We start from the raw sequence: 27,419 nt of genomic DNA, 5'->3' as shown, positions 1-27,419 counted from the left end.
GACCGCGGTAACCGCAGCACATCATGGAGATGCAGGTATGGTTGGTAGATATTACGTAATTAGACTATATTTTAGTAATTCAAATTACCTCTGGGTATTTTACCCTTGGGAAATACCGGGTGAAGGAGCGTAACCCAAAAATGTATTCGTAAAAAGATTATAAGAAATTTAGATGCAAATTCTGTACGGTTTTTTATTTTTTTTCCTAGGACGCTAGGCATGAGCCCGGAATTGTTTATCACATTACTTCAGGCTAGACCTAGGGGTTGCGGTATTATCACTTAGGTAAAATCCATCGGTGATTTGGCGGGATTTGAACCCGGGACCTCTGGAACAGAAAGTCTCGCGCTCTAACCACTAGACCAGCTCGGTCCCCTAATTAATTACGGTAGGCCTATATTTTCTTTAAACTTAATACAATAAGGGAGTTTCCCTGTAACACCCCTTTCCCAGCCGTCAAACATAACCAACTTTTACGATTTGGTGTCATTTAATAGCTTATAAGATCTAGCACACCTGTGAATGAAAAAAGGTAATTTCCTTTTGGGTTTCACCCTCCTCACGTTTAATTTATGGAGTAAATTTTTTAAACATCCATTTATTCTGACTAACTTTAACGTTTTAAACGTGAATTGTAATTGAACAGCTGTTCCTGCAGTTGAATGTTTACCACAGTCAGATTGTTTAAACAAGAGACTAACCGATCGATGAGAATGCATTTTTTACAACTGTGACCCAATTGAGATAGATAAAAATAATTTTTATAGTGTAGATCCAAATTCAACAAGATTATTTTTAATTAGCTTAATTCATCTAACTGTTTTAAACAATCACATTCTTGATAAGGTAAATGCGTATTGCACTGGATTCATTTTGCTTTGGAAACAATTTTTTGACCTAATCGAACTGTGCGCTGGTATTTTAAAACAAATCAATTGCAATTGCAAATATTAAAATTTAATATTTGTTATGAATTTTGCACGTTTTCTACCACTAAGCTTAGTTATATGTCATCGTTATCTGATCTACCTCAAGTTAATCGTGACAATTTGTAATTACTTGATTTAAAACTTCCATTGTAGTGGGAATTACTAAGATTTTAATTTAGAATAAGAACTTCAATACTGAAGGCTTCTTACGAGCTTTTTTAACATACAATAATTGGGAATTTAATTATAACTTGTCCATTATTTGCAGCGTATTAATAGGTAAAATATTATTTGATACATCGTTCAAAATATATTTTACTAATGGCCTATTGGACATAACCTATATATTATCCATCAGTCTCTGATTTTACAGTATAAAATGTATATCCACAAAGGATTGGATACTTACAAATCGAAAACATAAAAAATATAATAATTGTGAAATAATTTACACGAAAACTTGAAAAGAACCGGTATGGATGATAAACATAAACAAATGACGTTTTTGGCCCGAAAATAAACATTATTTAACATTGCTTAAATGGAACAGCCGAAACATATGTTAATGCTATCATAGGATTTGGGCCAACAATGTCTTTTGTTTATGTTTATGATCCATGGGCCTACCAGTTTTTTTCTAGTATTCGTGATCATTAATGTTTTCAATAATAAAAATGATTATAAATTATTGTATTTCAAATAACGTTTTAAATATTTATATTTCTAAATAGATAGAATTAAAATTAAATGAAATTCTTATACAGTATTAAAAAAAAAATCACTATACGTTTCAATAATAAAAAGAATACATTGCCATGTTTGAAGGTTCAGTTACTATTTCTAAACTACGTAGATCCATAAATTCTTTCTGAAATCGTAAATGAAAATAATTGCCATTTAACCTAAAGGACCCAAATTGTCTTAAAAAAAATTCTTGTTTATAAAAATGACGATTCTAAATTCATTTCAGGGAATATAAATTGCGTTACACAACAAATAAAAATATCGATTGTAGAGAAATAAGCGAAATCGGAATTTGAGTACATTTAAAATTAAATGTATTTACCATTTCATTTAATTAAGATTATTTATGGAAATATTGCCTTACTAATTACTCTAAGATTTTTTTTCTAGGAATTTGAGATACAACAATACTAAAATGATTCAAAAGTCCTCAACATTTTCGGGATTCCCAAACAATCCTCATTTAACTTTGTGCTAATTAGTTTGTTTATCTTTGTAAATTACCGCGTTATCGGTTGAAAAGGATTGTTTGCATTTCAAGTACACGAAGCAATGCTGAGAATGCTAAGTACTAATATTGTCTTTGTATGGAATATACTATTGGTTATATTTTGTAGTTTTATATATTTTATTGCAAAGAAAAGGAAGTAAAATTATGATTAGGTTCAACCTTAGCAAAAAAAATCCCTTAATTCTTTACAACCGTTCCACTATTTACGTGGCGAATTTTAAAATATAAATTTTTAAGTTGAATTAAATGTTTGACATAGTGTGCTTCTTTCAATTACTCATTGCTGTCACATACGAGAGCTTAAATCAAATCAAAATGAAATATCAACTTAAAGTAAGTTTTACAATCTGTTATGTGACGTCAACAATCATACTATCGAAATCATAAAGAGAATATATGATTTACAAATTTTTAAATCACAGCTGAACCATAAAGACGTCCTATGGCCTTCATAATAATGGTTTCATAATAAACTACAAACTAATATTATTAGTAAATCAGCTGATTGTCCAATTGTTGTCTAATGGAAATTACAAATTACAACAGCTTGTAACTTAATAAATAAATAAATAAATAAAATTATTAGCACACCTATGTTTTTTTCCTTCCACCGTGCAAAAGAACAATCCATTGTAAAGTATTAAGTTTAAAAGTATCAAACTGTTTTTTCAAAAGATTTTATCTAATTTTCACTTTGTGTTGTTTTCTTCTTCACTAACAATTTTACAATAACAAAATAATGCATACTCAGGTGTGGTTATAATTTATTAGATTTATATAATCACAGCTGTGTTTACACCTAAAAGACATAAAATTAGATTCCTATGCTATTTAAATGTAAATTATTTTATTCCGTAACAACCATTTGGTACACAATTAAGAAAATGAATAGTTTTCCCCAAAATTTCATGCCCAGACCTTTAAAATGAGACCTCTACCAGCTTTCTACGTCCTCCCGTTCGCTCACAATTTCATTGTAAAATTTTGGGCTTACGGAATTAGATATATAGATAATTAAATTAAATAATTAATTACATTATTAAATTAAATTATTAATTAAATTTTAAAATCAAATTATTAATTAAATTAATTAATTAATAAATTAATTAACAAATTAATAAACAGCTTGTAACTTGTAGTTTATTATGAAACGGACCCCTGGTACAGTATCCAAAAATCAATGATACGCTTAACAATTTACCATGTTACAGAGATATTCAGTTATGTTAAAGAAATAAGCAAATTCAACTGAACTATGTAATACTCCTTAGGTCTTACAAAGACTGTAATTATTTTATATTACTAGTCTCAATGATATTTTTATCTTAAGAGGGAACTCTCAATGGATTAATTTTCATTCACGTGTAGTTGCCACAATCAATCTTTTCTTAAGTTTTTAAAACCCTATTATTAAAATTATCTAAATATTAACCACCAATCACATTGAAAGTGGTGATGGTTCGATATGCTCGTGAAGTTTCTTTAAATAATTCGACATACGAGTTTATCTTGAGTTTTCCTCATTGGATTTAATCAAATGCAGGTGAGGTTTGTAGAAAAGAAAGATACTGTATCGTATTAATGAAATTACATGTAGTGTTAGCACTGTAAAGATTATTTAATTTAATTTAGACGTTTGTCGTTAAACTGCATTGTGTTTGGTAGGAATTGAGCTCTAAATATCAATAGTAATCTCTTAAATTAATTTAAAAATATGTTAAAGTAAAACACTTTTTCATCACTCTGTATTCGAAAATAGCCCGTTTCCATACAGCTGAGATCTTCGAAAATCTTCAATTCCCAAGATTAAGTGATCAGCTGACTTTTCCTGACGTAAACATTACTTTCGCTACACAAACAATACTTTGCCTGACATCAACAAAGTTACAATCAGCTGAATTTTACACTAACATTAATTATACAGCCGTATTGAGTTTGGATTAGAAAAATGAATAAATTACGAAATATCAGATATTTTTTAAGTTTGATGAAGTAGTTTTTTTCATCGTGATAAAAAGTATTGTTCAATACTCGTCACGAAAAGTACCATTTCGGGACGGGATAGTGTTTTACATGCGAGTTGTTTAGTAGTGAAATATACTATTTCGCTACACTACTGTGAAATGACCTGTTTTCGTTCCATGTTTACCACATGCGAAATTTCGTCATTACATCGTTTACTACCGAAAAAGAATGTTTTCAATGCGAAAGTGATGTTTCCTATATTTTTTTGGATTTTGCCGACGTAAACAAACAAAGATTTGTTATTGTTTTGTAAACTGTTTTAATTTTCATCGACCAAAACTGTACAACCAAAGTAAATATTAACTTTTCCTAAAAATTTATATTATAACCTAAAAAAATGCTATGAGTTTTGTAATGTTCAAGAAAATAATTAGTCTTTGTAGTGTAGCGAAAAGTAACGCTCAAAATAATAGTGAAAATGGGTCTATAGGCCCTACATATTCTCGACCATTAAAAGTGCTCGATAAATTTCGCACTTCAATTATTATGGTATCAAATATGTAATATGTAATTTAACTAAGTCAAATATCTAAATTTAAATTGGGTATCAAGACTAAAACAAAGTGAACGAAAAATAATTAGTAAATAAGGATTGTATTTGATCGTGTAATTAAGGTATTGAACTAAGAGGGGAAACCTGTACCGTTTGTTTATTTATGTCTTGAATTTGATAATTTTTTCTGCAGAATCACTCAGGTCAAAAATACACTGTATCAGCTGACTGGCACATACTCTCTCCTAATAGCTTGTCAACAACTCTAATAATTCGAAGGTGGTTTGAGTCACCACGATATGTTATGGGGAAAATCACAAACATTGAAATATTTTATATGGGTTAGCCTCTGGATCAAGATATTCCAAGATAACGTTTAGGCATTGAATATATAACACTATATTCAATGGTTTAGGTTACTTGTTGCGTCAATTTATCCTTGTGTTAATAACAACAGCTGTTTCGTGCTGCTAAGGACACATAACACAAAACACAAACACATATTTTGTGTTACGGCGTGTCTCAGAAGAGTTAGTGTAAATGCTGACGACCTCATTCATGGGTGAGTATATTTCATCACTAGGGCCCAAAGTGACTCTTTTCGACCCGAAAAATGAGCGAGGGTCGAAAAGAAATTTTTTGCCTGTGTGAATAACTATTGTTCGTCATATTGCAACATTTTAACAAACCAAGTTAGAAAATGAAAATATTTGACACGTAAAGACAATCTCGCAAAACTACTGCTTAGCTTGATTTCAATTTAATTTGCTAATAGACAAAATCAGCTGTTTAGTAAGTGATTCAATATTTTCGTCTACGATTGTGTTAGTATTATACTATCGATATGTCAAACTATTTACAATAAGGCAACAATTAACTACAATCGATTAAACAATCGATATATACTTCCGATACATGCAACTGTTAACAACCGAAATTTACAACTCAGTTGATAACAGCTGATTTTTACTCCCTAGGGACAAAAAACGCTTTTTAATCGGAGTAAAAATGCTACTTTAGATGTGCAACGCATACAACCGGCCGTTTTGCTGCAATATGACAAAAAAACATTTTTTTAAAGTTCTTAACCTGAAGTTGCGCTCTTAGCAGCACAAAACAGCTGTAGTTATTTATAACACAACGATCAATTGACGCAACAGGTAACCTAAACATGTTATTGCAATAACTTTGGAACCATACTTTTACACTATCGTGGCTGTAATATTTTGTTTAGAGTTAAAAGGACGATAACATACACAGACGCGCACACATACATAACTTTGAAAACCGCCTTTATTGGGTTCAGGGGGACCTAAAACGTATATTTTCAGGAAAAATCAAACTCGAAAATTTTCACTAACACAATCATTTCTCCATATACTGGTAGGCCTATAGGGAGATAGTCCAGGATCTGAAGGGGGTTGAGCATGCATGAAAAGGGTGACGCAATTTTATTTCTGATTGTTGTTATAGGCACTATAGTGATCACGAAAACGCATGTCGTCGCCCCCCAGCGTGGTCGACAACCCGGGGGGGGAGGGGGGCAATATGGCGGGGGGCGCCGTTTACTAAAACGCCTATAACTCGAGAACTATTCTAGGTAGAACATTACAATAAACGTCAATTTACTCAAAAAATATGATCTTTAAAAATGTTAATGTAGTGAAATTCGTATCTTTGATGGTTTTTTAGTTATTTTATATTGAAGCTAAAAATCAATATGGGGTTATGGGGTTAAAATAGGTTTTTCCCATTTTTGACCCTAATAACCAAACAAATTGCAATTTATTTCTTAACCCATTTTGTAGAGCTTAAAAAAAGAAATAATTTAGTATAGCAAAGGGCTGTTGTATGCCTAACGGTTATGGATATAGTTAAAAAAACTTAAATTCAAAATGCCCATGTTATTCTTACGGAGAATCAAAAAAACTGTTGTAGTTTGCTTATATATGGATATATTATAATCAAATTTGGCAATTTTGTTTATTTCATACTAAGCTATCAACATTTCAATATAAAACTCACCTCAATACCTTCCCTGTAGCAGCAAACCTAGGTACTCATTATAATTCATTTTATTTAAATAGGAAATAAAGCTGACAGTTTTCAGGGAATATTTGAGTATAGTATCAAGAGACACCTTTTAAGGATAAACATAGCTTTTATGTTTGTAGATCTATGAATAAAAAAAATTGACGAAAAATCAGGAAAAATTATAGGAAAAACTGTTCTTTACTTAAGGTCCGTGAAGTTGGCGTACCCATATTAGCGTATCCACTTTTGATCATACCAATCGTTAGTTCATCGTTAGTTCTCGATAGTTCCCAAATGTTTTCGTTAGTTCTCAAAAAATAAAAAAAGTTATAGCCGATAATAAATGGGTACGCTAACTTCACACTTCCGGGTTCTAGCGCGCGCAGCTTTCTGATGAGAAATGTTTACATCTATATATCAATCGTTAGTTCTTCGTTAGTCCTCGACAGTTCCCAAATTTTTTCGTTAGTTCTCAAAAAATAAAAAAGTTACGAGGCATACGAAGTGGGTATGCTAACTTCACAATTGTACAATTTTCAGCGGGCACAGTTTTTTGACTATAAATGCCTATATCTATATACCAATCGTTAGTTCTTCGTTAGTTCTCGATAGTTCTCCAATATTTAAGTTAGTTCTCAAAAAATAAAAAAGTTACGAGGCATACAAAGTGGGTACGCTAACTTCACAACCATACAATTTCCAGCGGGCACCGTTTTCTGACTAAAAACGCTTATATCTATATACCAATTTTTAGTTCTTCGTTATTTCTTGTTAGTTCCCCAATATTATTGCTTGTTCCTAAAAATTAAAAAGCCAATAAGGTCTTAAACGTGGTTATGCCAACCTCACACCCAAATCATTCCTAGCGTGCACCCTTGTCTGACTAAAAGTGCCTATATCTTAATATTAATCGTAAGTACTTAATAGCTCACCGATTTATTTTGTTAATTCTAAAAAAATTTAAAAATTGCACCTGATGAGTTGAAGCTGAATAAGGACGCTAATTTCACACCTACAGAAATTCTAGCGTGCAACTGCATCTGACGAAAAAATTATTTTTATTATTATTTTTTATTAGCTATGCTGTTATTGTTATGTTTTCCACTAGTTTTGTTGCTTGCCGCTGTCATTTTTGCCATCTTTTTGCCGTTTCTCCTTTTCGTTTTCCTTATTAACTAATTCATTTACATTGTTTTCAGTAAACTATTGCATAACTAGGCTAGTGTAGTAAGCAAGTATTCTATGTTATTTCATGTATAATTAGTAGGTGTGAAATTAGCGTCCTTATTCAGCTTCAACTCATCAGGTGCAATTTTTAAATTTTTTTAGAACTAACAAAATAAATCGGTGAGCTATTAAGTACTTACGATTAATATTAAGATATAGGCACTTTTAGTCAGACAAGGGTGCACGCTAGGAATGATTTGGGTGTGAGGTTGGCATAACCACGTTTAAGACCTTATTGGCTTTTTAATTTTTAAGAACAAGCAATAATATTGGGGAACTAACATGAAATAACGAAGAACTAACGATTGGTATATAGATATAGGCATTTATAGTCAAAAAACTGTGCCCGCTGGAAATTGTACAATTGTTAAGTTAGCGTACCCACTTTGTATGCCTCGTAACTTTTTTATTTTTTGAGAACTAACGAAAAAATTTGGGAACTGTCGAGAACTAACGATGAACTAACGATTGGTATGATCAAAAGTGGATACGCTAATATGGGTACGCCAACTTCACGGACCTTAAGTAAAGAACAGTTTTTCCTATAATTTTTTCCTGATTTTTCATCAATTTTTTTTATTCATAGATCTACAAACATAAAAGCTATGTTTATCCTTAAAAGGTGTCTCTTGGTACTTGTAATTTCGGTTGCTTTAAAAAGTACCCCTGCCGCAGTAAACCTGCAGACTCAATATTATATTATACTTAAATATTCCCTGAAAACTGTCAGCTTTATTTCCTATTTAAATAAAATGAATTATAATGAGTACCTAGGTTTGCTGCTACAGGGAAGGTATTGAGGTGAGTTTTATATTGAAATGTTGATAGCTTAGTATGAAATAAACAAAATTGCCAAATTTGATTATAATATATCCATATATAAGCAAACTACAACAGTTTTTTTGATTCTCCGTAAGAATAACATGGGCATTTTGAATTTAAGTTTTTTTAACTATATCCATAACCGTTAGGCATACAACAGCCCTTTGCTATACTAAATTATTTCTTTTTTTAAGCTCTACAAAATGGGTTAAGAAATAAATTGCAATTTGTTTGGTTATTAGGGTCAAAAATGGGAAAAACCTATTTTAACCCCATAACCCCATATTGATTTTTAGCTTCAATATAAAATAACTAAAAAACCATCAAAGATACGAATTTCACTACATTAACATTTTTAAAGATCATATTTTTTGAGTAAATTGACGTTTATTGTAATGTTCTACCTAGAATAGTTCTCGAGTTATAGGCGTTTTAGTAAACGGCGCCCCCCGCCATATTGCCCCCCTCCCCCCCGGGTTGTCGACCACGCTGGGGGGCGACGACATGCGTTTTCGTGATCACTATAGTGCCTATAACAACAATCAGAAATAAAATTGCGTCACCCTTTTCATGCATGCTCAACCCCCTTCAGATCCTGGACTAAGAGAACGTTCAAGCAAAGTGATTAAGTGACATTCTTACTTAGAAGCAAACTGTTTACCCTCCTACCTTGCAACTTCTTACTTTTGCATATTATTGGTTTAGTATCTAATCAGCAAATCGTTTTGTAAAGGGTGCGCCAAAAAAACCTGACGGTTTATGTTTTGTAATAAGTCAGCTGTTATACAAGCTACAGGCCTCATTGTTGTAGTGAACGATTGCTTATGTTATGCCATTTTAGTTTATGTTTGGTGAAACATCACTTCATTGAAAGAAAGTTACTGTCTAGTGTGGTGTGGCACGGCTTGGAGTCATCGAACCATATGTTTTTGAGGACGAAAAAGGGGGAACACCCACTGTCACTGTAAACTCGGAACGCTATGTGGACATCCTGAGGGGGTTTTTGGTTCCACAACTGCGAATGTTAGGAGGGATAGACATGACCAACGCGTGGTTTCAACAGGACGGTGTAACTTATCATACAGCCAATTATTCAATGACAGTTTTGCGTGAATTTTTCCCCGGTAAAGTGATCTCACGGTTTGGTAATGTGCGTGGTCAGCTTGATCCCCAGACTTAATTTCGTGTTACTGTTGGCTATCGGTATACTTAAAAAGCAAAATGTTTGTTTCAACATTTCGAACCATCCATGAACTCAAGCAGTGTATCCGGGAAGAGATTGCTTCTATTCATCGGGCTAAGGTGACTGCAAATATGCAAAAGAAAAGGGGGAAGCCTGCGATTAGGAGAAGGTCCTAAGTGATATAATTGTGCATAAATGAAAATGGCATAGTAGTGTGTACAATATAATATTATTTAATACATAAAATTGTATTTTGTTCTTAAATTATTTAATATTAAAAACCGTCAGGTTATTTTGGCGCACCCTTTATAAAAAATATCCTCACATTCGATCTTTACAGCAGATAAGAAACCAATGAAAACACAAACTCTCTCTACGGTTTAAATCGCAAACTTCGCGAACCAGTTCTCCGGTTTCCTTATTTTCTCTTGTTCCCAGTTCGCGAATAAGCCCCACTCAGTCCGGGCGTAACCGGTTGGGCGGCTTTTAATTTGCAAATGAGTGTAGAGTTAGATGGATTGGTTTCTGGGGAATTTCCACTCCCCGGGTGACCAGGGACATGGTGATAGATCCTCAACCCGTTTTTGGTCAGATGACCAGTATGTGGGATTTTGGTGGTCAAGAGTTCATAGAGTTCAAGACTGATCGTAGGATTTTTTTACGTACCAAGTGTAATTACTTACCAAATATATTTAAGGTGATTACTTTTTCCTATAATTTAATTTAACCCTCATATCAGTTAATTGTTTATATTTTTCATCATACTGCATACAAAACAGCCGGTTTATATAGGCTACATGTGTAAAGTAGCTCCTTTTCTCCCATGGACGAAAAATCAGCTGTTGTCAATGGCATGCGTTTGCGTTGTTTTAATAGTAGCTTATTATTGCATTCTTGTCAATATAGTTCGACATACAGAAAGTATTGTGATTCGTGGTGTACACTAACACAATCATAATACGCACGAATACTAGAAAAAACCCGGTATGGATCATAAACAAATGACGTTTTTGGCCCGAATCCTATACTAATAGCATTAACATAATATGGTTTGGACAGTTCCATCTAAACAATGTTAAATAATGTTTACTTTGGGGCCAAAAACGTCATTTGTTTTTGTTTATGATCCATACAGTTTCTAGTATTCGTGGTAATACGAAATGATCGAATCGCTTACTAAACAGCTGCTTGTTTACATTAGGAGAATTGAAAACAAGTTGGAAGTCGTTTTGAGAGATTTGAAAATTTTAAGTATTTTTGTGTTGTAGCTCAGTTTGGGTGCAATATGACAAAAATCTAGTCCATCATACGGGTAAAAGTGTCTTTTCTACCCGAGTTTTTTAGGTTATGTTATATTTGAGAGAATTATGACCATATTTCACACAGTCACGTGAAAGAAGACTTTTGTATGATTTTGAAACCAAATCTCTCCAATCTAGTAATCTAGATATACAACTATCCTTAGACTTGATCCCGCTAGCTTAGTAGATTGAAATAGGACCATAACGTCAGCAAAATCTCTATCATTGAGACGAGTTCCATCTCGTTTTATCAAGACTTTCTTTCACTTTTAGACTAATAAGATTTTTATCAGCCAATCCATAACACGAGTTAATAGTTTGTGTAGATACCGTATAGCTAGGTCCTAAATAATCACCTCCACATATGATGAGGTTTTGGAGATTTTCCATTCTGAATGGACAAGGAAACACAGACAGGTCGTTGAGTTCTAGAGAGCTGATTGTTGTATTTAGGACAAGTGGGAGAAGGAAAGGTCAAAGATGATCCGGGAAACGAAAGGGGAAAAGAAACATCGATTTGGAAACAATGATTACTCGGAATGAATGGGGAGTTATGATAAATGAGGGAAATAGAAACATTAAACGGTATCAGCAAACTGACACATACTTTCCCCCATTAGTTTGTCAACGTACCTTATGGGTAAGCGGAGGGAGTAATTGACATTTTAAGGGTAATTTCAAACAAAATTGCAATCACTTTTGAACCGTAATGTTTATAGTATAAGATTGTACCATTTTTTTAGAGTTAAAGGATAACAACGTACCGGACCACATGTGTAGTCTGTAGCTCTGTCTGTACACATCCACAGACTCAGGCAGGGAGTCCAAAAACTGACATCCACCAAAAACTCAAATTCGACAACTTTGACGAAAGCAATACTTTCTCCATATATACAGCGGGAGAAAGTAAAAACGAAGAAGTACTGTTTTTTTAATAATCAAAGTTGATGTTTTTTATTATGTTTGACTGTTTTCTAGAATATAGTAATTGATATAAAATAAAATACCAATCACTTTTTTTTAGTTTTCTCTCACCCCTTTAAAAATCAAGGGGAAACTACTACATAAACATTTCACATAAGGAAGATCCGGTTCGAAGAAATCAATTAAATACTTAAGCTATTGCAGGTTTACCAACACAATAACAATTTAGTTCGAGATGGGTAAACAACTAGAACCCCCACCCCACAGACCACCAAGCTTCCAGGCACAGTTCTAGTTTAGTGGTCCAAGAGACAACGGTGCACAATGTTCAATAGGATATTTGTTGGTGAACGGCAGGTAGGGATTGAACAAGTTCATACACGTTCAGATTGCTGTATAAACAAATGTCTGTAAATATAAACACGTTCATTAAAATGTGATGGTTCATTGTTGGACATTAACAGCTGTTAGAATATCTGTCTTGTAACAATGCGCTTTACAATTAATATTTCAAGTGATATTCCGATTTGTAATGCTATGGTCGAATGTGCCTCCTTAAATTAACGTTTTTACCTGATATATGAAAACTAATATTCTTTAACGTAATACTTTTAATCACATAATGAAGAGAAAACGACAAACTTGTTTACCTATCGGCGTCGATTGTTAGGTAATAAATGTTTATTCAAAAAAAGTTATTGTTTGAATTCAAATATGTATGTTGTTTGAATCGTAAAATGTTTTACCAAGTAGCCTAAGTATAAACTGATTTTTGATTTTACCTGTTTAAACTTATTGGTACCTATTTGAAAAAATATATATCCTTGCGATTATTTAGGAGTTTATTACATGTTTACATGTATTAGATGTTTTTAATTAAATGTTACTACCCTGATGTACCAGTTTCAAAATTAAAATATTTTTCCGTTTTGATTAGGACAAAGTTGTTTTCTACTTTATTGCACTTATTTTGAAGATGCAAATGACAAAAATGACATAAGAATGTTGGTGTATCAACAATCGAAAACCCTAAGCTGTTATGTCAACGTGATGGGATGTTTTTATCTAAAACTAGATGATGTAGGCTAATTGAGTTGGAAAAATATATTTTCATCGAGTAAAAAATTGGAAGCATTCCCTCCAATTTCAAAATATATTACTCATGAGTTCGTAACAAAATATAAATCCTTATCCTTATAAAAAATTATTTCTGCTGTATACATTGAAAAACGTAATTCTAGAGAAAGCTGGAAGAAATTTATTCCCTTTGTAGAAACAGTTGGAACTTGAACGTTTTTCATTACTGATAACAGGTTAGTCGTAGCCTTCAGTTGATAATGTTATGCAAAGTATTGCAATGTGTGCTACGTCCAAAGGCCTACAACTGCAAAAAGTTATGGTTATTCGATCGGGGTGTGGCTGGAATAGTGGTTTGAGCACACGACTAACATAGAGATCCGGGTTCAACTCTAGACAATCACAAATTGTTTTTGGTTATGATAATGAAGTGACCTGGTGGTTCGGATTCCATGTTAGATTCATTTTAGCCCATCTAGAGACAAAAAGGGATAGATTTTTAAGGTGAGAACTTTATCCGTAAATTACTTAGTTCCGCTAAAAATCTATGATAAATGATGATTACGTTAGTAAACTCTAATAAAGGTATAATAACGATTTATCCCTTTAGGTAAAAAAACCGATACGTATTTTAGAAACAAGAGTTACATACAACCAGATTCCTACTTCTATTTGAACTTTAACCTTGGATTATTTATATGTTGCACCATAAATTACGCGTTTGATACTTTTTCTGATCATGATGTGTGCTTCCAGCGTAAACTTATTTAAAAAAAATTTATTTTTTCTGTACATAAGATGTTGGAAAGCATTATAAAACCAGCGTATTTTCTATATATCTCCGAAGTCCGAATAAACCACAGAGAACAACTGTTTAGTATTTTACCTCAAATTCGTTATAATTAATTATTTAAAATCATCGTAGTAGTGATGGAATTTTATTGCTATCAATTGTGATAACGTTTTACCAATAAGGAAAAAAAAAATATTTGTTATTGATTATTGTCAAGATTATGAGCTAATTTTGCTTACAATTCTGCAAGGCTATAGCTAACCAAGTAACTACATATTGATTCAGTAAGAAACATGTCTTATTTGATTTTCACCAATTGTAGCAATAAGTTAGAGAAAATATTGTAGCTTTCTCTTCGAACCCGAACTAACATAGTTATAACTTAACTAATAGCCTTCTAGAACTATGGATTTCCTTACTGTGTTTCCTGTTAGGGTTTCCTTATAGCTTCGAAACTTGAAGGTTTCCTCTAACTGGTTTAAATATTTATAGTTTGAATTTCGAATAGCTTTTGGAAATCCAACAAACCTAATTATTACTCATTTTCATAATATGCCAAATAAATCGAGAACGAATATCAAAGTAGTCTCTAAATTCAGAAACGTGTAAAAAGTTATACAATAGAGTTGTAACAATTTTCCGTTATACAGTAAAATCGCTGTTTTCAATTCGTGTGTTGCGGACTCAAAGAAGCACTTTTACCCCTTAGGGTGCAAAAATCGACATTTTCTGATTTTTCCGAAGAAAATAGTCCCGATTAAAATTATAAATATAGCCTATTCCATCGTCATAATTTTGTTTGCGTTTGTTATAGAGTCACATTTTATCTTTCACTACAATAGCATAGAAATTTAACCTTTATCGACATTTAGACCAATTAGACGAATTTGAATTTATTGTTGTCTTATTATAGCGGAGTAATACTCGTGTTAGTGTTATAAATAACGTTAGCAGCTGATCGTACACAAAAGTCAATAATATAAAATTATAATAATATATAAAGGAAAACAATGTATGATATCACAGTTTTGTCTTTTTTTAGCTTAAATAATTGGCGCAGTATAATTGTTTATCACGGACCAGAATTGTCTTTTTGACCTTCCCTATTTTTAAACTTAAAATTTGCACTCTTCTCGAAAAAGAGTCATTTTAGGCCCCAATTATTGTAATATACTATTTCGGTACTGAGTTATCGAAAAATAAAACGTTGCTTGTAATCACTTATGGTTGCAATCACTAATTAATCGAAGAGACAATGGACCTGTGTTTGAGAATGTAAGATAAGATAAAGCTAAATAAGGTTTCATCCTTAAGGACGACGGGATATGATGAGGTCAAAGGTTAAATGCGAAGGTAACCCACGTGAAAGGAGCGGCAACAGCCTACAACAATGTGAAGATACTAAAACATCCTATAGGTCGAAGGATAACCCACAGTAAAAAATAAAGTAAATGTATTTTAAATATAGTTACTTATAATGGACATTTCCCCACTGATTATATCACGCAAAGTAGTTGATTTCTGTACCCTTTAACTTGACCGCAACCATTTAACTTTGGTATTCACACGATTTTTTACGCGAAATAATAAACACTGTTTATGATTTGAATACAACGATAACGGAAAATGAATCATTGTTGTGATGTGTGTAACAGAAATCATTGAGTAACTCAGAACAAACCCGGCATAGATAATAAAGATTAACAAATTTACTGGCCCGAAAGTAAACAGAAGTGGCTGAGATGGCACAGTTTTGTCCATTATACAATACTATATAATAAAAATAGTTACTCTAAAGGTAAATGCGAAAGGTAAATTAGAGCAGTTCTAAAATAATCGGGCATACAACCTTAGATAAAAAGAAATTAATATAGAATGTCAGCCGTGCTGTAGTTACCATGGTTACCACATGTTCTGGCGCACACCGCTTGGAGCGCCGTGTAGTTACGTAGCGCGTACGCCAACTACATGGTTGTCCCAGCGGTGTGCGCCAGAACCTATGGTAACGGCAGCACAGCTGACAGTCTATATTTAATTCTTTTTGTCTATGATACAGCCTAGAACTTACACCAATTTATAAGAGACCCAATGAGTAGTCTTGACCTTTAGGTTAGTTTTAAAATTAATGTTTTCTTGCTCCCTTCATTCACCATTCTACTATTTAAATCAAATCTCGTGATGTTTAAAATCTGAAACACAAACACACGAAGGCCGTGGACATTGTTGGCCATTGTGCTTTGTTCAAGGCCTTTGAACAAGAGCTGGACTTCCTGTCTGTAACGCCTAATAAGCCTTTACAACTTCACATTTTTGTAAAGCCTAGGTAATTGTGATAGTTCCTTTTATGCCTTGTTGATCATGACCTAGTAGAAAGAAAAAGCGGTCGGTGTGAAAGTATTTCTAAGCGTCTATGGCGAATATGTGGGCAAGGTGTTGTGAACTTTTAATATTTTGAAAAGTACAGTATACGTTTTTTTTATGTTTACAATAAAAACGTGTAAATGCTCAATATCAAATAGTGCCATCAGGGTAGAGCTGAATACTAAATAAATTATTTTGTACTTTGAGAGATTTTGTACAATTTAAGGCTTGAGGAAAAAACGGTACATTTAAAATTATCATGTTATTCTTATGGGAAAAGTAAACTGTTTTAGTTACTTGTTTATGGATTGGATGGATTTTCATCTAATATGGGCCAATTAATTTATTCTATACTATTATTAACATCAGGGGCGGCTCCAGGAATAATTTTTTGGGCCTGACAACGATCAAAGAATAAAGTTTGATCGGGGACGAGAGGTTGGAAGGGCTTCCCCACAAAAAGAGGAGAATTTTAAAATTTAATGGAAAATAATTGAGTTTGAATGCTTTCCCTTTATAATCAAACAAATGTTGAGAATAAATACGACTTGTTTGTCAATTATCAATAATTGAGATGGGGACGTCATCTAGGTGCGTATTTTAACCCAAATATGAGTAAATTATAAGTGTAGAATGTTGTGAAAATATTTTATAAAAACAAATGGAAAATATTTGTTTATGGAACAAATGGAAATTCACTTGTCTACAGGTTAGATGCGACAGGAGTATTTGCAGTTGCTTGTAAAACAGGAACAGCCAAAATTTACCATTCATACTTGTGAAAAAAGCAGGGTAGGTAGATGAGTTGATGTAGTGCTTACCTTGTAGTCAAAAGGTTGCCGTTTGATCTTGAGGAAGCCAAATTTTTTTTAATGGTTGAAAACTAAACCAGCTGTGCTCGATGCAATGCCATTTAATAAATGATCCTGGTTAAACAGCTGATATTAGTCAGTTTTAGAACTGTCTTCTTATTCATTTAACATACATGTCTAATTAATCTTCTCCTTAAAATACACACCTTAGTGGGGACGTAAAAATTTATTGTAGGGGAATCTAATCTTCTCATAAAACTTAAAATTACACGACGCCAATAAATCACAAAACAGTGTGTATGTACCCAAAGTATATTAAAAATAAATATGCCATTAAACATGTCAACGTTTGGGCTTTTCAATGAAGGTGTGCCATTTATTTAGGTTCTAATAGTACAGATACTGAAAACCGAGAATCAAATTCTTCAAGACCGGAATGGACTTCAAAAAATTGGTACCAACACATTACATAAGTTGTTTATGTGCAACCAGAGCCACTACATGACTGAAGAAAATAAAAGTTGTACGGATACAGTACCAACAACTTGACATAACTTTTAAATTGTGCTCAAAATATTTCCACGACACCAAAACTTGTCAGTAAAATAATTTGATTGTCCTTCTACTACTAAATCATATTATTACAAACTTTTCTGCCAAATGCAATTCTATTGTTGTCAGCTCTATCAAGTTTATCATGAGAATCTTCTCATTGACATTGAAATATGAAGGTCACAATCTTGCCAGACCATCAGTGACTCATAAGTAAAACTAAACAGATTATCTACCAAACATTATAATTTCAAATACCCATCAAGTCAAAAGGTTCTTGGATTGAAAAAATGAAAATAATTTTTTTAATAGCAAGCATTAGGAACTCAACTGTTCTTTCTTATATTTAACATATTTTTTTATAATAATATTTTTTTTATATTTTACAATAATATAAAGGTAACATCAGTGGTAGTGCTAATGACTCATGGGTAATCTAAAATCTTTTTGGGGCTCCTATACACTCGTGTAGAAATAAATCATGAGTTGAGTTTATTTAGTCTTGCCTTGGTTGTAGGTTGTAGGCATTTATAGAAACATTTTTCATAGGACAGGATAAACAATGTAACTGAAATTTACGACTTCGATATAAAATGACAGTCGTTTGTCGAACAATAAAAACCATTATAGTACAACGTTTTTGGCAAATACAATATTTTTTAAGGTCAAAATAGAGAATTGTACAAAGTCTTACAATTTCAACCCGTATCTTGTATTATCTCATGTATAAAAAAATTACTTATCCCAATTTTACGGTATTATTTTCAATCCTGTTTCGAGGGGGCTGGGTCTTATGGCGTAGAACCTGAAGATTAGAGGAAAAAGTACTGCGTATGCAAAAAAAAGCTATGTCGAGTCCAGATTGGCATTCAAAAAACAACTAACCTCAATAACTAACTATAATTTTCAATATACATATTCCATGTGTATATCAACAGAGTTCTTATCACTCAATCTTAATGAGTTGTCAAGTCATGTTTGTGTTCATTTACATTCTTAATATAACATAAAAAATTCTAAATTGGGGTATGGTTTAGGCTTGTCTATTAAGATTGTTAAACGTGCCTTAATTGGACGATTACGAGTTAATCTGGCTTCTGTGATTGGCTGAAGGTGTAATGTTAAATAGTTTGAATAGAGACATTATTTTAGATTGCATACTCATTATTTAGATTCATTATTTTAGATAGCATACTCATTATTTAGAGTAATTAGTGACAACTGTGCTTTCAGTAGTTTTTGTTGAGGTTGTACTATAGTAAGTAAAACCACACCTTTTTTAAATTTAAGTAATTTGTTTTCATTTTTGTTCAGATGTTTTTTTTCAATTTGCTAAAGTTTGTATCATACTTTACTAAACGCATTTTACAGGTTATGTTGGAGTTTTTTATAAGATAGAATGGTCATTAATTGAGATCTCAAATAAAAATTTTGTATTAAATATAAAATATTCTACTTCTTCGAGTCACTAAGGGAATAGAGACTAAAATTTGAATGCCTTTATTATTTGCAATTTTACCCTGAAAGAGTGAATAGTTGTAATGAAACAGAATATTTTAATACAAGACACAGTATTGTTTGTATAGCTACATGTATACCGAAAATGTTTACTCCCATCATGTCAAATTATGTCTAGAGATTTTTGTTTTAGCGTTTTTGTATGTTATTCACAACTGAACAAGTAAAAAAAAAAACAAAAAAACAGTTATCTAATCTAAAGAACAAGGAACCTTCTCTTCACCTATGATCTTTACTTGATAATGGGACAGATGTATTTCATCAGGTCAGGATTTGTGATTCTCTTGGCTTTTAGAATATAGATATTCCATATTCATATTAGGGTAATCGCAATTCTAATTTCTGCACTATCGTCCTAGAAATAAGCAAAAAGGACAACAATATATATTTGTTGACATTTGGGGTCAAAAAACCTGTCTTAAGAAATAAAAAAGTTTGAGCTTCCATTGTGTTTACTGAAATTAAAGCTTCTGTTTTCTTGTAACAATTCTACAGATGATTAAAACTTGGCCCAGCTGTTCCTGATCATTTGGCTTTAAATAAATGAAAATGATCCTGGCTAATGAATCAGCTGATATCTTAGTCAGTAACAAAGAACAAAGCTACACAGATCATCAGACTTCATTCTACACTTTCCTTCACTCATATTTGGGTTAAAACGCGCACAAAGGTGGCGTCTCCATCTCAATGTTTGATACAATTTATAAACCTCACAATTATTCTATGAAAACTCTGTATATTTCCAATTCATTCCACTTACTATAACATTATTTGCAGGACAACAAGATGGTGCTCCATGGAGTGGAAAATCGCGCCATGGTGTGGGACACTTCAGATGTTCTCTCTAACCACTCCAAACCTCCACCGGAGTACAAACCTCCACTGGACCGGAAGCCCCCGCCGGAGTATAAACCCCCCGCTGTACCAGAGCTTCCAGATCATTTCCCCGCTGTGGAAGGCATTGGACACATGCAGCGGCCCAAACATCCCACCTCGTAAGTGAGGTTAAGTGGTTGTATAAATATATTATGTGTATGATTCTACTGTTTTAAGTTGAATAATAGTTTTTGTTTGCAAAAATGAAGGGAGAAGTATGCACTTAAAGTTGTCTGGGTAATCTAATAGAACGGGACTAGAAGGGTGTTATTGTGATGTGTTAGGGTATCAGTTGTACCAGAGTATTATTTTATTTATTGTGTTGGCAAAATAAACAGTGCCGAATTTACCTATTGACATACGGGGCGAGTGCCCGGGGCCCCCAGACTAAAGCACAGGACAAAAGCGGCAACACCTCTGTCCTGGCAAACCAAAACAGATGTTACACTTATTTATAATGGAGCGTCTGCACAACGTTTATTTTTTAACTTGAGTTATTACTGATATTATTATGGAAATAGGCTGGCCGGAGCGACATTGCCACACACCAATGCCGCAGTAGAGGAGGTAATGCATTTTACTCTCTTATTTTTAAATGCATCATTTATTTTAAATTCCGCAGGTACTCTGAGACGTTAGCCCATCTCCTGAAAGGGAACATTGCGTCCGGCATGTATGCAATGGGAGACGCCTTCAAGAACGGAGGACTGTTGTTGGCTCCTTTTCTCACAGTGTTTCTGGGAATTATTTGTGTTTTCAACCAACACCTTCTGGTGAGAATTGAATCATAGAGTACTATAGAGTAGTGCATGAAATAGTCTCATAAAAGCTTTTGCAATATTGCTGAATTGTTAAGGCTGATGTTGACTAAATATTTCTCTCTTATTTTGTGTAGATTTCTTTTAGTGTTAGAGTGATCTAAATTACTGATTTCTGATTAATACACAATTTTTTAATGAAACCAAACTAAAAGGACGTTTTGTTCTGTCCAAGTAAATCCATAAGTCGTCTATTTGGCAATTACTTTTGATGTCTATGTCGTCATTTTCAAGCTAACGTAAAATCTCACTCGTTGGAGGTTGTCGTGAATCTTAAAAACATGTAACACATACAGCCACACACAAAAACAAACAAAACTATAAAATGCCTTGCCTTCCAACTTTAAACTACAGAACGGCGGCGGATACAAATCGACTAAAGTTCTGTGCACAACCTTCTGTGCTTTGGCCAGAGATTAATGGGGTTTCTTTTATGAAAACATCCGTGCCATCAGGGTGACACACTCACCCCTGCCCCCAGCACTGCTAATAACCGGCACTCGTATTTTTTTAGTGAGGCAAGTAGCGAACCGTCCGCACACACAGAAGTTCTTGTGGATCTGTACAGGGTACAGGTCTAGACTAGTTTATCAACATTATTATCTTTTCCAGGTGAATTGTGCCAATGCTATGAGAGAGAGAAACAAGCTAAATTATTACCCAGGGTTTGACGATACAGTAGAATTATGCTTTGATGCTGGACCGCCAATGTTTCGCCGCTACGCCAAAACTGGAAGGTAATTTTTTTTGAAATGTAAAAAGAATGGTTTCGGAAAAAATAAAGGTGTCTTTTGAAATATGTAAAAGGAAATAAACTTATAGAAAAAAACAGAGTGGAAAAGCTGTTTCCACGCGTTCTTGCTCCACTACAGCACTGGTAATAACCTAATTATTTGTTCCCATAGTTTGTGTTTTTTAGAAGTGGGGAGATTTTATCAATAGCAAGACTCTAAATGAAATAATGACAAACTATACCTGTTATCAAGGTCAGCTTCTTGTTTGACTTCAAGGTTTGTGAAAAACCACAGCATATTGTACAATGGGATTTGAAAATAGCTCTTTTTGTTACGGATTTCTTGCTGTTTGGGTTTTGTAACAACGTTACATTTTACCGTGTTGTCATGTTCAATTTCCAAACAACACATTAGCATTCCATGTTCTAAGAACAGAATGGTTTTGAACAGAATGGTTTATGTTTTCTATTCTGTGGTTATGTGTATCAACATCATACAAAAATGTGTAAGTTTATCGTATTCTAAATATAAAGCACAGGTACAATCTTAAATTCATATAGGTATTCAATTTCAGAACATTTTCTTTACAGATCAGCTGTTAACTTCTTCATAATCACGGCTCAGCTAGGATTCTGCTGTGTCTACATGGTCTTTGTCACCAGCACGACCCATCAGGTCAGTTAACAATTCCTTAATTTACAATTTCCTAATTAATAAACTCAATAAACCGTCTCGTAAGGACACAAACTCTAACTGTAGAGTTAATCTCTTTTAAAATATTGAATAAGAATCAGCTGTTAATTGTTTTTATTTATAGTTGTTTGTTTACTTTGACCTGAGTTGATCTTTTGATTCTGCCATACAATTTATTCCAAATTTATGAACCAAAGACATATTAATTCTGTGCAGTAGAATTGAGATTTTCCTCTATAGTCAATTATGGGTGTATGTGGTTTTTACAGTGGATTTAAAGAACCACGTTATTATCCTTTGTATCCTCATCCAGTTGCAGAGCAACTAGTTTTCAGTAATTTTGATGGTGCCACTATCACAAATAAGACCTGAACTGCACTAAGACCAGTTGGCATTGTTGTTTAAAAAGTATTGATGAGGACTTGTGGAGATTATAATATCTTTCACACTCTACAATATTTGAAACATTGTTGCAGATTCTAGAGAACTTCGGATACCACATGGATATCCATCTCAACATGGTCATCACTCTTGTGTTTATCATGGCCTTCATTATCATTCGAAACCTCAAATACCTTGCGCCGGTCTCGTTGTTCGCCACAGTCACTATGGTCGTTGGCGTCGCCCTCACCATCTACATCAGCTGTGATGAGCTCCCGCCAATTGCTGCACGGCACGCCATCCCCACTCTGGTGCAGCTGCCTCTGTTCTTCGGTACTGTGATCTACGCCTACGAGGGAATCAGTTTGGTAAGCTTTCTAGTCAAGAACCTATAGTTCCTTTATCAGTTATTAAAGATCGAGATGTATAAACAATGGTTAGAATTTACTATCTTCCAAACATTTGTTTTTATTATATTCCCAGTGGCAAGAATCATAAATAATTATTTTTAAGTTTCCTTGTGTCTTATAACATTATTTCCACTCCTTGATGAAGATGCCACACTCCATGACAAACTATATTGGAAATCTCACAATGCCTCAAAAGGACAGAATGCTCTTACTACCAAACTCAATGCCCAATGCCCACTAAACCCAACAATGGCATTAAATCTGTAATAGTAAGCAGTAATGGTTACCTTATTTTTAATCTTCGCCTAAGTGATGCATTTTCGTGTTTTCCATTTTGGAAAATATATTGTGAACAATTTTCTTCTTCCAGGTATTGCCGCTGCAGACAGAAATGAGGCACCCAGACAAGTTCAACAGTCCGTTGGGAGTTCTGAACGTCGGAAACATCATCGTAACTCTGCTCTTGCTTATCATGGGCTTCATCGGATACCTCAAGTATGGAGATGATGTCCAGGGCAGTCTCACACTCAATCTCCCTCATGATAACACGTGAGTTGACTCTGGGATAGAAGATTATGCTATTTATACAATGTAAGTCAAGTACGTTTCACTCTTAAGTTTCCTTTTCAACTTTTTTTCATTCTTATACCCTTAAAAATTGTATGACTGTGGATTTCTATGGAGTTATATTTTGAATACAGAGACAATGCTCTTCCCCTAAGGGAGCAATACTTTTTTCTTCATAACCTCCGCTTTAGAAAATAGCTAATAGCCTTTTGATGATTGACAGCATTTGAACACAGATATTTGACGCTCTTGTACACCCATTCATTACCATTACCATTACAAACACCCATTACCAGGGTCATTACTAAAACCATTGCCTTCAACACTCAGGACTTCAGAACTTCAGCATTGCCTTTAACATTATTGACATTTTTGAGCATTTGACTCCTGTCTCAAGTCTCTATACTTCAAATACAACTATAGTTGGTTGTTTGCTTGATAGACGAGTCCTAGTGCTCAACTATGACATAGAAGATCGCCAGTTCGATCCTGAGAAAAGTAGCTTTTGGATGGTTCGAAACAGGGACAGCTGATCTTGATTATTGCTCTTAATCCTGTCTAACGAACAGCTGATCTTAGTCAGTGACAAAGCTATACAGATGACAACTCTTCATCCTACACTTACCCAGCGTTCATATACGACTTAAAATATGTACGTAAAGTATGCTGCCTTAGTGAAATGATTGAGTGATGAAGTGAGGTTATATTTAAGTTTTAGGAGGATTGCGTTTTGGACAGTCTTTAATATAATTTATTGCCTACAGGCTGTCCCAGTGTGTGAAAATAGCCATCGCCATCGGTATCTTGTTGACGTACCCGATCATGTTCTACGTTCCTGTAGCTCTGATCTGGCCGGCTGTGGTAGAACGTTGGGGACCTTTTGACAAACCTGTCAGATACGAAATCATCCTAAGGATACTACTGTGTCTTCTAACTTGTGAGTGAATACTTGCGAATCTTTTGTTTATTTAACTTTTTGAAAATTAACATAAAATATATGACAGGATTAAGTTTGGAAATGTCCAGGTTACAGACGTTTTTTAATCTTTACTCCAAGAAATATTCATTGAATAAAAATTTATAATTTTTTATCATGTTTTCCCCTTATTACACCTTGGAGCGTTTGATAAGACCTAATGCCATACTAACACCACCAGTTACCCAAAGACCCAAGCAAAGTAGATCTTGAATGTCTTTCAGTTTGCAGCAAATATCAATTAAAGCTTACAGCCTTATAGTTTACCTCTTTTACTTTACCACTATACTCCGTTCAATAAATTTAGGCGGTTTTAGGGGAAGAAATCCATCCCCTCAATGTCTTGATCTTACCATTAAAACATAGCTCAACAGCTGAGATTTGTCAAAACGTCAATCAGCTGCAATAACATACATTAAGCAGAAAAAAGTAGGGGGGATCTTCCCCTCAACAGCGATCATCCACTTGTCCAATTTTTTTTAATTATGAGCATAAAATCAGTATTCTTATGATTTGTGATTATATTAAAGCGTTCTACATTGCTTTGAAATAGCTATGGGTAGCTGAGTGGTTACAGCACTTCCCCAGTAATCAACATTCACTAGTTAAATCCTATGAGAAAATATGAGTTTTTTAATGTATTAAAAATTGACCCGGCTGTTCTTAATCATTGATTAGAATTATGGTTTTGGCTAGAGAAACAGCTGATCATCAGTAACGATTAACAAAGGTAGAAACAACACTCCATCCTGCCATCAGGTTTAAAATATGTTGCTTTTAGATTCCTGTCTCAAATCTGACTTTCTGTTTAGAGTCTTTCTTTAATTTTGTTCTCATCTTTTTCAGTTGTCCTCGCCGAGGTAATACCAGACCTCAGTCTATTCATCTCGCTGGTCGGCGCAGTCAGCAGCACGGCGCTAGCGCTGGTGTTCCCCCCTCTCTGTGATATAAGCATGCGCCAGCTAGACGGAGACTTTGGCTTCCTAGGCTGGCGTAAGATGGTGAACTATCTAACGCTCCTCATCGCTTTATTCGGTTTTTGCACCGGAACGTACTTTAGTTTAGTTCACATTGTACAGTCTTTTGGCTTACACTGATTTTGTAAAAAATAGTTTCTTAGACTTAGGCAGTTAACTTATTTATTTAAGTGAAAGTGTCAGATGTTTCTTGTGCTTTCAAATTTTGAGTGAATTTTTATATGATGATTAAAGTTGTAGATGAAAAGTAGAGAAAAAACCTTTTGCTGGATTTATCAAAAGGTGTGGTGAATGGTTTCCAACAATTTCATTGTAATTTTTGTTAAATCCTTTTCCAGTTTTATCGGGTTTCGAAACTTAGTGATCATAAAATCTAAAAATATTTAACGCACGTTTCTTATCGTATGTATTGACTTAATAGAGTTCAAAACAATTTTTAAACCCATTTTTTCTGATTGATGAAGTGATAAGAAACACATTTTTATTAGTACCTAAATGTTTAAATTTAAGACATTTAAATTTAACTATGTGTAAATATTCAATCAAATAGTTGTAATATTTGATTTTTTTAGGCTCACATACTTACTTTGTACTCAAAGAAACATATTTATTTTTTAAGCTTTCCTCCATCCTCAGATGACTTTTAAATAATATTAGTTAATTATGGTAATTTTGCACTGTATTCTTAAATATTTATATGATCTAGTATAAAAATACTTACCTTTTAGTATAAAAAGAAGTATAAATGAGTTTAGATAATTAATTATTGTAAATATTTGTAGATAGTTTTATACCTAATGTATGTATATTGTAATTAATGTGAACAAAATGCTGTGATACGACTTTTCCATTTTAGAGAAATTGTAAACTCGTTTTATCATTTAGGATATCGCCCATTGAGAGTAATAGAACTAAGTAAATGTTTTATAATTGATTCACTGACAAAATTACTTTTAACTTTTTATTGGAGCGTGACAATTATTATGTATACCCTTTGACTATTGTTAGAACTTCAGTACCGGAATCCAAAAGTCAATGGTAGAACTTAAAAAATTGTATTCATGCCACTGCTAACAACTTTCAAAAATATTATCAACCATACCAAAGTTTCTATAGAACCAACCACAAATACTTAAACAGAATCAGTATGGATTGTTAACATAAAGAAATGACGTTGCTGGCCTGAATCCTATACTAGCAATAACATGTGGTTAATTTAAGCAATAATGTTTATTTTCCGGCCAGTAACATAATTTGTTTATGTTTATGATCCATACCGTGTCTGATGAAATATTCATTGAACCAACCCAAGTTAGAATTAACAAATTCACCTCAAGTGGCAGCAAAATACAAATTCTTGGCTTCTGTATCAAAATTGTATATTTTATAAACAAATGTAACAAATTAATTAGGTTAACTTGTTGAGATTTATCTTCTAAGTTGATAAGTTAAAATTGTATTTTATCACTGTGATTTCTGTAAATTAAAGTATTATTGTGTAAGTATTTTCTATTTTAGGAGTAGGTTTTAGGAAAACACTGTATTTTGGAGAAATAGATGATGATGCATAATTCTTGTTGAAATGTTTAAACATTAAATGTAGAATAATAATAGAGTGTATATAAAATTTTAAAATAGATTGTACATATTTATAACATGCAATTAGAAGAATAAAGTACAT

At 33.3% G+C, this 27,419-nt stretch overlaps 1 protein-coding gene across 2 annotated transcripts; it reads left to right on the top strand.

Moving 5' to 3' along the window:
• On the top strand, positions 1–27,419 carry LOC128994533 (proton-coupled amino acid transporter-like protein CG1139). Of its 2 annotated transcripts, none has more exons than XM_054419148.1 (9): positions 1–35; positions 20,084–20,301; positions 20,805–20,955; positions 21,613–21,737; positions 22,325–22,409; positions 22,904–23,176; positions 23,589–23,767; positions 24,550–24,722; positions 25,608–27,419. In XM_054419148.1, the coding sequence occupies exons 1-9, from the start codon at positions 24–26 to the stop codon at positions 25,856–25,858; spliced, it is 1,467 nt and encodes a 488-aa protein (XP_054275123.1). In that variant the 5' UTR covers positions 1–23; the 3' UTR covers positions 25,859–27,419. The 2 variants fall into 2 exon arrangements, with proteins under 2 accessions (XP_054275123.1, XP_054275124.1); XM_054419149.1 differs by lacking the exon at positions 1–35 and adding an exon at positions 17,153–17,216.

Source organism: Macrosteles quadrilineatus, unplaced genomic scaffold (assembly GCF_028750875.1).
Source record: "Macrosteles quadrilineatus isolate MER2022 unplaced genomic scaffold, UCM_ALF_1.0 Scaffold_5__1_contigs__length_97177068, whole genome shotgun sequence".
Taxonomy (NCBI): domain Eukaryota; kingdom Metazoa; phylum Arthropoda; class Insecta; order Hemiptera; family Cicadellidae; genus Macrosteles; species Macrosteles quadrilineatus.
This window is presented reverse-complemented; position numbering and strand designations above follow the sequence as displayed.